The sequence below is a fragment of the Bactrocera latifrons genome, unplaced genomic scaffold (assembly GCF_001853355.1).
Source record: "Bactrocera latifrons isolate USDA-ARS-PBARC rearing strain unplaced genomic scaffold, ASM185335v1 scaffold_56, whole genome shotgun sequence".
Taxonomy (NCBI): domain Eukaryota; kingdom Metazoa; phylum Arthropoda; class Insecta; order Diptera; family Tephritidae; genus Bactrocera; species Bactrocera latifrons.
The window spans coordinates 582239-593057 of NW_017537223.1; the positions used below are offsets into that span (position 1 = coordinate 582239).

Consider the following 10819-nt stretch of genomic DNA (forward strand, 5'->3'; position numbering starts at 1 on the left):
TTTTTTTACATTTATACTAATAAATAAACAGATATGTGCCATTTTGGTCGAAMACATTTTGCCATTTTCCGCCAGAGATATTATTCTATCAGTGTAAATGGCAATTTCGAAAATTTTCGAACGGAAGCGAGCGAACCATTGTGTTACACGAAATGATACAGCATCGTCTCCGTAAATTTAAAAAATTTCGTTAACGGCTTGCGTGGCAATCTTCCCTTTTTTATATAAAAATTTCAAAATATAGCGAGTTTCTCATTATTTTCACTTATTTTTGAAGTTGTAACTTTTTTTCAACTTCCCAGAATTTAATTTTTTTTGATCGAATGAAACTTAAAATTTCACTTAGCATATGGCATGACACAATATGATTGGTAGCACTGGAGATATACTATATGACTGCAATGGCATAGGAAAAAAATGAAAAGTCTTTTTCGACTACCCAATATAATGTTATTTCTACGCACATTGGTTTCCCATACGATTTTCATTGTTTCATATTCAAGATAAATATATACACATATGTATCGGATGGTAAACCGTTCTTTGTGCAATATAATATTATACATATATATATACGCAGAAACAACAAACACTGCTGATTCGTTATCAGTGAGTGCTTCGACATAATCGAATGAAACCAAAAATAATGTATACAGCAGTATTAACTGTCAGCCATGACAATATACCAACATTGTATATAAATAAAAGTGAAGCAAATATATATAAAAAAACAAACTGCAAATATGTGTGAACATTTACATAACTCAATCAAAACAGTTTCTGCTGATACACATACGGTTACATGTACATTCACACAATAAAGTGCTCTATTTCGGCACAAAGGTATCCTCTGCCAACAGTGTGCAACAAAAGTGTGCGCACAACGCCATACAAGCGTTCGCAGCTGCCATTAATAGCGTGGCATGAGCAGCGGCCTTTCTGACGTGACACTTGTGGTGCTTGTTTGTTTACATAGTGTCATACGTGGCGTATACGTAACCGGGGCTGGCAGACACAAAACCTCGAGCGAGTGTACGGCTGAGCACCTCACCTCCACAGCCAGCGATATTTATGCGAATAAATACTCATATGCGCCATTAACGTAAGTAACTGCGAGTGTGTGTGTGTACTGAGAGCGTGTGAAATTGGCACTATTGACTTATTTACCCTCRGCATTGTTGTTATTGTTGTTGTTGTCTTGCKTTGTTTGCATTCCTTGATTCATTCTTACATTYTCATGGATATTATTTCCCCTTATTTTTATTTATTTAATATATATGGTTTGTTTATTTGCAGTCCCTCAGCTTCTTCTTTCATTTTTTTTTTTTTTTTGTGGAGGCTTTGCTATCGGAATTTATTGTTTTATTTGYTTTCTTTTTGCGATGAACCTTTTCACCACTTCGGCTTTTCGCCAGCTTCGCCTTGGCGCTGCCTTCGCTTTGTTGACACTGTGGTATTTTTGTTTTATTGTGGGCTTTYATTTTTTTATTTTTGGCCTTTCACTGGCCTGTCGAACATGAAATATCTCTTTTAGATTTGCTCTGTTTTGGCGCGTGAGGCCTCACACGGCTTTATGCTAATGCCGACACACACACACACACACACACACACACACACACGAACAGCAGCGTTGCTGAATGGAGTAAACCGAGCGTGCTGGTGCTTTGTGGCTGACGTTGAGTTTCTTTATTGATTTATTTCCTCATTGTGCTCGTTGTGCTGCGCCATTTGAATAAAAGCAATAGTGTGCTAAGTAAGGATCAGCGTCGAGGCAGAGGAAATGTAGTTAATTTGCCAAAATTGCAAACCCGAAATTAACGAACTTGAAAATAATGCCAAAGTGGAAGCAAAAGCGCTGACCTTGTTGTCTTATTTGGACGTGACGATTGGATTACTGCATTTTTCAAAGGATTACACGCCCGTAAAGGATTTACGACAGCATTTAAGTAATGACTCGTTAAAGTTTTACCGAAATTTGCTAAAATAAAGAAGAGTTACCATCTTGTCACATCATCATTTTATAACATGGGCGCTGGTGATGACGTTGCCATTTTACTTGTAAGCCAATGCCAACGAAGTTTTACATTGTTTTAGTGACGCTGTCTTAAATATACTTTAAGCAGAAATATAGGTTTATATATAGTGCTAGTTATAGTAAGTGTTCAGTTTCTTCATTTAATTATTTTGGCACCTGTACTATGTTCTCAATAATTTCTGAGAAATGTAAGGAAAAAAGTTTGACCTTGCGACTTGTTCGACACACTTTTCTTTCCACTTTTTAAGAATTTATGTTGTCTTATACCGGCCGTCTGTAACGCCATACATAGATCTACTGGTTATCAGTAATATCAGATGGAGGTGCAGTTTAATTTGAGTTCAAGTATTCGTCACACAGGTCATTAACGCTTTTTGCGAACTTTAAGAGGGACTTGATATCTAATTTTCAAACTTAATTTAGTCCCCTGAACTGCGAAGCTTTCATATGTCTAAACCAAGTTCTATATAAGGTTGGACAGAAGCATAAGAGGTGTTCCAGCGAGTCTCTTATGTCTATTTTCCCATGCTTTCTGCATCTATCGTCGTTACTTATGCCCCTTCGGCGCGCTTGTGCTGTCAGTATTGTGACCTGTCATCAAAACAACAACCTAGTAAGTAAAAATCATGTCTGTGTTCCTTCGGAGCTTTTACATATGATCTTGGCAATCTTTATGCCCTCTAGGCATTCCATCTCGCTCTCATTTGTCTCTCASTTTTTTCGGAAGTTTCACTGAGAATCGTTTTTAGTGACTACCGCATTTCCTGGTCTGGTCGGTAGCCAAACCAATGGCACTTGTAGCAATCTCATCAGCTTTTTCTTTTCCTGAAATTGATTTGTGGCCTGTAATTCAGTCAAATGCAGCCGCTTTCTGCCAACCACTGGAATTACTGCCTTCCTTCTTCTAAGAACATTCTTTGATATAATCGATGCGAGATTATTGGCTTAATTGCCTCCTGACTATCGACGTATATATTTATCTGCTCCACGTTATTTCCTGTGTTATCAGCCGTAACAGCCGCTTTTCTGATCGCAGATACTTCCGCCTGAAAGTTAATGAAGTGCTCGGAATGATTGAAGGGTTGGGTGCTTCTACACAATCCACCCCTTTTTTGTATATCTTTAAACCTTCCCTCATAAATAAAGCGCAAAGAAATGTGTTCTATTTTATCCGCAAACTCTTAGCTTATTGATCTATGTCCGAAGGTCCTTGAGGTGAATTCATCTACTGCCAGCAACCGTTCAGATGATTTTGGTGCAGAGCATTTCACTGCAATGTCGATTGGTGGTAGGTTAAGTAAATTTTATAGTTTTTTAGTATTTTGAAGGTTCCTGGCGCTCCCTTTAAGTATTTTTTTTATTGGATGAGATTTTTGTGACAGCGGTTCACCACCAAAGCACCTTGCAKCACAAGTAGCTTGACTACGGCAATGTAATACCAATACATGAAACCAGTTGATAGGCCCTATGTGGAACCTGGTATTTTTTCATATGCATAGTTTAACTGTCTCCTCCAAATTTAGTTTCCAATTATTCCTAAAATGGTTTAAGATTACAACACGTTCTTAAATCATGGAGTGCTGAAGTATCAAACTCAATTATCTGGTTTCACAACAAATTTGCTATTAATATCAGAAAACATTTTCGAATACTGTGCTTCAACTTTGTTCATAAAGTATAACTAAAACAAATCTGAATTAAAAGCTATTTATGTGTATTTTGCTCTTTCTATATTTTCATGTTTCTTTCTGTCTCAACAAAATGGTCAATATGTTCCAAACTTTTGGGAAAACCAACAAAAAAAAAAACTCACAAACAAAACTATATACCAAACTGCAAAACCCATGAAATTCGAAACTGCAAACACAAACCACGCTGGGAAAACTGGCATACACAAACCACTAAAATGGAAATAAACAAAATACGAACAACTTTTATAAAACAACTGCAACAACTTTAGAGGGACTTCGGGCATCGACATCGACTTGAGGCGTGTGGATATCGATCAATGTCCGCAGCGCAACTCGCCGGGCACCACACAACCCCTCAACATATTCGCCGGCACCGACAAGTGCAAACAGCGCACAACAATGGTATGTACAATAAAATACAAATACAATTAAATATTACTTTCCTTGCCGAAAAGCTGTAAATAAATAGAAACAAGAGTAAGCGAAGTTTCGGTTAAAATCATCTAATGCTGGATTTTGATTTTAATTTACAAATTTCGCACAAAAGCACGACCTTCCCACATTATCTCCTTTTTTTTTTTTTGTTTCTTTTCAAAGCTGTGTTACTCATTCCATTTATTTATCGTGACATATGACCTTCTTTGTTTTCGTACTTTTTAGTGTGAGGCTTTAAAAGGACTGGGCTTTCGCCGTGGTTCCTACAAATGTGTCTGTCGCAAGGGCTATTACTTTCCAGACACCATGTCCTCACAAAAGTTCTTCAACGGCAGTCTGCTAGAGGAGGAGTACGAGAAGCTAATGCTGGTAAGTGCAGTCCTTRTGGAGTTTTCATGCAAGTAACTTGATCAGCGAAAATCGCCAAAACACTTATCAGTTTTCTTAATGCGTTCAGCCCCAAAAAARTTAATTCATCTAATCGAAGACGGATGTTTGTGCAAATCATTCAGAAGATTTCAAATAAGTGAAAAATGGAAAATTTGTAGATAATCTCAAAATCTCCGTTGTAGTGCGATAAATATTGGGTAGTCGAAAAAGTCTTTTCGCATTTTTAATCAAACTTCAATTTATTTTTTTATATGTATTTATAATGAATTTTATTGAACCAAACATGTACTGTTTTGGTAGACAACTTTTTGCCATTTTGCCACTAGAGACATTAYTCCAACAGTGTAMAACTTTTCTGGTTTCTCGGCGAAAAMATGCGACAAATAATTTTCAGAGAGAGATGCCATGTTTACGAAAGAAATGAGTATATAAAATTAATATTGCACAAATTCATACAAATACTTAAAATTAATTGAATTTTTATGAGAGTTTGCCACATACTTTGCAGGGCAGAAACTCCACCTACAACATCATCAACGAATACGAGTGCCTGCCGTGCGCGGAGGGCTGCGATTACTGCGAGGACGGCTCGCCTTGCATTGCAGCGCTTAATTGGCCGATGCGTACGAGTATTTTGGTGCTGGCTTGCACCGTCATCGGTTTACTACCGCCGGCCGCGTGGTTCACATTCCGCTATCAACAAGTGAAGGTAAGTACCTCGCACATCACACTTTGCATGCTAAGTGCACAACAATAATAGCAAAAGCATTATTTGCGCATAAAAAATTTTTAAGTCTTTGCGCCGCCATCATAAATGTTTAAGGATACACATATTGTCCGGCCACACACAGCATGACAGCCGACCCAGTCGCCAACTTGGCTGCGTGCCACCAACCACAAAGCACGGCAAGTTAATATTGAACACATTAACCTTGACCACCCGGGCTTTGGTTGGCGCGGCCGGTGGAMGACTGACCAGCAAAATGCGAGTGTGTGGCGCGGCAGTTGTGAGTTCATAATGAAATTTAACAATTTTTATTACCTTGCCTTGGGTGCTGTTGACATGTGGCAACTTTGGCGTCTGTGGCGTCTGCGGCGTCTGTGGCGGAAAACGTAGCGTCATTTGCGGGCGAGAGCTGTGTACCCGCTATAACTTCGAGTTCATATTCACTTCTGCTCTTTGATGACTAGTCTGGTTTTACGACTGGAATTAGGGGTCATATCTGCTTGCGGCACACGCGGTCTTGCATTCCCCAKTCCACTCGCTTTGCTCTTTATTACGTTCTTAAGTGCACACTCAGMCTCAAAAAGGAAACATGTTGCTGCCGCCAAAAAACCAAGACCAGCTGTTACTTTATGTGTTTCTATCCACCGGCGCTGGCGCCGCTAAGGCGTTGCGGCTTGTTGTCATCTAAATACGTCGCTGCAGCAGCGCTCCCGTATTGAATTTTTATATGAGACCAGCGTCACGTTCGCTTGTACTCACAGGAGGACGGTCCATACTTTGTATTCGCGCATGTTCGATGAGTCGGTGTTGGAGCGTATGGATGCGCCAGACACGATCGTAAACCAAATAACACAAAATTTTATAGATTTCCGGCTGTTGCTGTGCAGAGGTTGTTAAAAAGTATCGTTAGTGAGGTGTCACATTTGCGCTAAGCACCAACACACATAAATACACGCCATGTAGTTGCTGGCGTGGGGCGAGCTGTGCAAACCAATGTGCTTTCACAAATATGATTTATTTATTTTTATTGAATTTTAACGTACACCAAWAGCCACACCACATACCGACTTTCGTGTTCTCCTTCTTATTTGCAGGTTGTTCGTGCCGCCAGTCCSGCTCTGCTGCGCGTCATTGCCCTAGGCGCTTTCTTCATCTATTGCACAGTAAGTAAATACTACACAATTCTTACAAACAATTTCTTTGTACTTTTGCAAATCCAACTTRTATAACCATATAGATGTAGATTCCGAAAAGGTTGGGGTAAATCTCTTGTTTTCGGTATGGGGAAAATGAGTATTGAGGGAATTTATTATTTAAATCTGACCTTAGATTATGGACACTATCTCATTGCACTTAAATGGGAAGTCTCATTGCTTCTGTTCATCCAGAAATTCAGAAGCGAGCGTGTAAGAGAGGAAAGTAGTAGATGTAGGTTTCTAAGCTGTACACTGTTTATCCGTATATATGTATATTATATAAATATAATCTACTATAAAGCTATCTTAAACAAGCATTAACAACTGCGATGGCGAAAATATTGGCCAAAAACTTCACCCTCCTCTTATGTACTGAGAACTATCTAAATAATGGAGATAGAAATGTAAAACTATGTGGTTAGAATAAAACATTTCTCATCTTAAAAGAAGGAAAAGGTCGTTGAAGCCAAATCAGATGAAAATATGCAGCTTTTAGTAAAACATTTCTTTTGTGATTCTCAATTCTTTAGGGCAAAGCTTTGTTATTATTGCATTATTGTAGATCGAGGAAAATTTCAAACAAGAGCAAAGGGACGGACCATGTAACGAGCAAACATTTCAACTCAATTGTTATGGCATACCAACTTATTAACAATACAATTCGCATCTTAGGAGGAGAGTTGCTGATTTGAAGAATTTGTGAACAGCTAAAATGACAATGGTTCTCTTAGGTTAGACTAAGACTGTCATTGAACTTGTCGTAGTGAAAACCGCACATTATAAAGGGAAAAGGGTTCTTGAAAAATACCAATTAAGTGCTCACAAACACATAAAAATTTAGACAGGCCTAGATCCCCGTGCAGCAATTTTAAACCGACAGAAATTTTGTCAGCAATAATGACGGTCAGTCACGGCTTTCTAATCATATAAAAAAGACACCATTATATTGTCAATGGAATATGTCATAATCATTTATTAGCAAGGTCAAATCAGCAAATGCAAAAATAATTAAAAACARTGCTTCGGATAAAAGTACTATCTAGCATGTAAGGAAGGGCTAAGTTTGAATGCAACCGAACATTTTATAGTCTTGCAACTTGCAAGAATCAAAGCAAGGGAAATAATTTAAGGYGTAAAACCAWTTACWTAGTTTAAAATCTGCCGGATGTTTGAAAATCCCGATATTAGTTGTATAGGGCTAGGTCAAGTTTTCGCTCAAATTTATCTATTTTCAGCACACAAATACGCTGTTATGGGTAAGCTCTCGTATCTTTATTGGGATAACTCACATATTGACCGATATATGTAGTACAAAGTCACTCCGAAAGTTCGAAAATCTATATATTAATATATGGGGCTAAGGGAGTATTGGTCCGATTCAATCCATTTTGACATATAGACATAAGAGAAAGATTACTCCTTAATTTCAGTTATACTATTAAATAATAATGCATTGACCGATATTTTCAATCAAAAGCAAATATAGCTACGGAGGTCTAAATATTCATTACCTAGAGGCTTCAGCAGTTTTTGTTGGATTTAAACAAGTTTTGGTCTTACGGTGGCACACACTAAAGGCATAGTTCGGGCAAAGTTTTATCCCGTTATATCAATTGCTTCTTGATTTGTGTACTTTAAAGTAAAATATTCAAGTGGAATTAAAAATTGTACTATGTGGGAAGTAGTCGTGGCGGCCCCTAAAAATCCTTGTCATACTAACCCGTCTGCAAATTTTTACCTTTCTGGCGCATTTAGTTATTGATTTATCGCGCTTTTAGTAGTTTTGAACAGTACTGTTATATGAAGAGTGAACGGGGTGTCCATCCGATCACATCCAGTTTGACACTATCGATAGGAGTTCTTGTAATATTCGTAATGGATGAATTTCGTTGTTGTAGCTTTAGTAGATTAGGAGATATATGCTATACATTAAACTTATTAGAGGACCACGCCCACTTTTACAACATTTTTTGCCCACAGGAGACCATTGCCACTAATATGTATATACTACCATTTCACTCCTTCAAAGTAATCCCCTCCCGCTGCAATACACTCATGACACTTGGAAAAATGCTCCGTCGTGATGGCCATCAGAGCCTTCTTCGATTCAGTTTTTATATCCACAATTGAGTCATGTCAATTTGCTAAATAGCCAGAAGTTACACGAAGGTAAATGAGGCGAATGCAGTGGTTGCGGCACGATATTAATTGAAAATGTGGCGATATGATCACGAGTAACCAATGCAGTATGAAATGTGTACTCGTATTATCACACTTCTTTGCTCAATAAATTTAGACATAGTAAAAGTCGAAGAATTCATTTTTAGAGCCTCACAAAACGACTCGTATCTCAAATAATTTGAATATTTGAATATTTTGAATTTAGCATAGAGTGACATCTATCATCATCACACTACTACCAACTTGCAGAAAAAATTACCGATTCGAAAAACACCCGAAGTATTAATAAAAATTCACCTTTCAATTTGATCACAGTAGTATTTCAGGTGAACCAAGTAATTCGTGTTCATACTGGAGTTTTTTTTTTTATTTTTATAACCTGAACAGGATATATTAAATTTGCCATAAAGCTGTTGACTTCCAGAAAGAAACACCTGAGACCACACAAAATATAAACATAAATGGACAGCGTAAGGAGCTGACTCGATTTAGTCCATATAMATTAGCTTAAGTTTTTGAGTTATCTATCTGAAATTTTGCACATTCAAAGCAGCTTCTCATTTATCGGAACCGCTTAAATCGGACTGATGTAGTGCATAGCTGCCAAGTAATTAATTTTATTACAGCAAATATATTCTTACGAATTTTATACAGATAGACTTGGRCTGATAAGTCCAAGCAATGGCACAATCCCTAAATAAATTATGCAGATTAGTGCTTCGATCTATCAATTGGTTTCTGCATAAAATGTAGTGAACCTTTTTTATTTGTTAAGACACTCTTTTTGTATTCTTTAATATCGATGCAACCTACCCAGTCTAAGTTCCAACACAAATCACCTAGTAGTTTTATTGGCAGATTAATCGGCAGAATTGCAACGAGTGAATTGGAAATGCATTCATAAAGTTCTACAAATGCAAGTACAACTATTTTCATTCTATTTACAGAATATTGTGATGTACCCCAATCCGAATCTGTACACGTGCACGGCGCGAATATGGCTGCGCGAAATCGGATTCTCACTGACATATGGCGCTTTGATGCTGAAAACGTGGCGGTGAGTTAAATATCTGGTTGCAAAATGGAACTTAAATTCTCAGCTCTTTAAACACMTGCAACGCAYACACACACACACACACATATGCACATTTAGTATACATGCTTAACTAACACTTTCGTCTCTCTGTACCTGTCTCTTCCCCTCAAAATACAGCATTTCGGTGATATTTCGTGTTCGTTCAGCAAAAGCGGTGAAAATCACAGACGCAGCACTATTGAAGCGGCTCGGCATTATTTGCGGTGTCATTGGAACGTGCCTGTTGGTGCGTACTTTGGTGGCACCGCCCGATGTTGTGGTTGGCCGCACTGCTGATGATCTGAAAGCATTTTTATGCAAAACGGATTACTGGGATTACACTTTCACATCGAGTAAGTACTCGTGCGCAATACAAAGAAGCTGAAGCCGTCCGAAAAGTAATGCTAAAAATACACACTCATCAAGACACACATATTCATAATGTTTGTATTGGAAGACATATTTTTTTTTCTTTTTTTTTTTTTTTTGTCTATGTTATCGATTAGATCATGGACTTACAAGCGAGCTCACGCTAAAAACAAGTTTGTGACGAACACTTAGGCATCGCCGTCTTAAGTGGCTTAACAGCGTTTGCATTCCTCGACGCCGTAATAGTTTTGCTTTAAAGAAAGGGATAAAAATGTCATACACGTGCGCTTACACACACACACACTCTCACATTTACAGAGACGCATACTCGTGCTACGAGTACATAGGAGATTTACAAGCTTGTACGCCAAGCATGCCAAGGTCCATGGCTAACGACATGATGTGTAAACTTAAAATATTGCTCGAACATGCAGTCACACTTTCGGCGCCGCAAAACACGAAATTGTTGAAGGCGCTCGTGGTGTGAAGAGACGCCCACACATCTTACTTGGGACGGCAGCCGGTTTGATGGCACGCTGCTGGTCACCACTCTCGTCGGTGGATAATAAGTGCCCGCAACATCTATCGCATATACCGAGCAGCGAGGCTTGCTCTTACGTCTAGCTACTTGCATATTTGTGGAACACGATGTCCCTTAATGCCAACGACGTTGAATAGTTGAAGGCGGAAAATTACGGAATTTAAGCTGCACTCATTTAT

The 10819-nt window shown here is 38.4% G+C and overlaps 1 protein-coding gene across 1 annotated transcript in view; it reads left to right on the forward strand.

Moving 5' to 3' along the window:
* The window catches only part of LOC108974481, an 81919-nt gene that overhangs the window by 60612 nt on the left and 10488 nt on the right, over nt 1–10819 (forward strand). Inside the window, exons 4-9 of the mRNA XM_018942340.1 lie at nt 3996–4128; nt 4387–4530; nt 5060–5260; nt 6373–6441; nt 9603–9712; nt 9869–10083. Of these exons, the coding sequence (XP_018797885.1) occupies nt 3996–4128; nt 4387–4530; nt 5060–5260; nt 6373–6441; nt 9603–9712; nt 9869–10083 (872 nt within the window). The remainder of the gene's footprint in view (nt 1–3995; nt 4129–4386; nt 4531–5059; nt 5261–6372; nt 6442–9602; nt 9713–9868; nt 10084–10819) is intronic.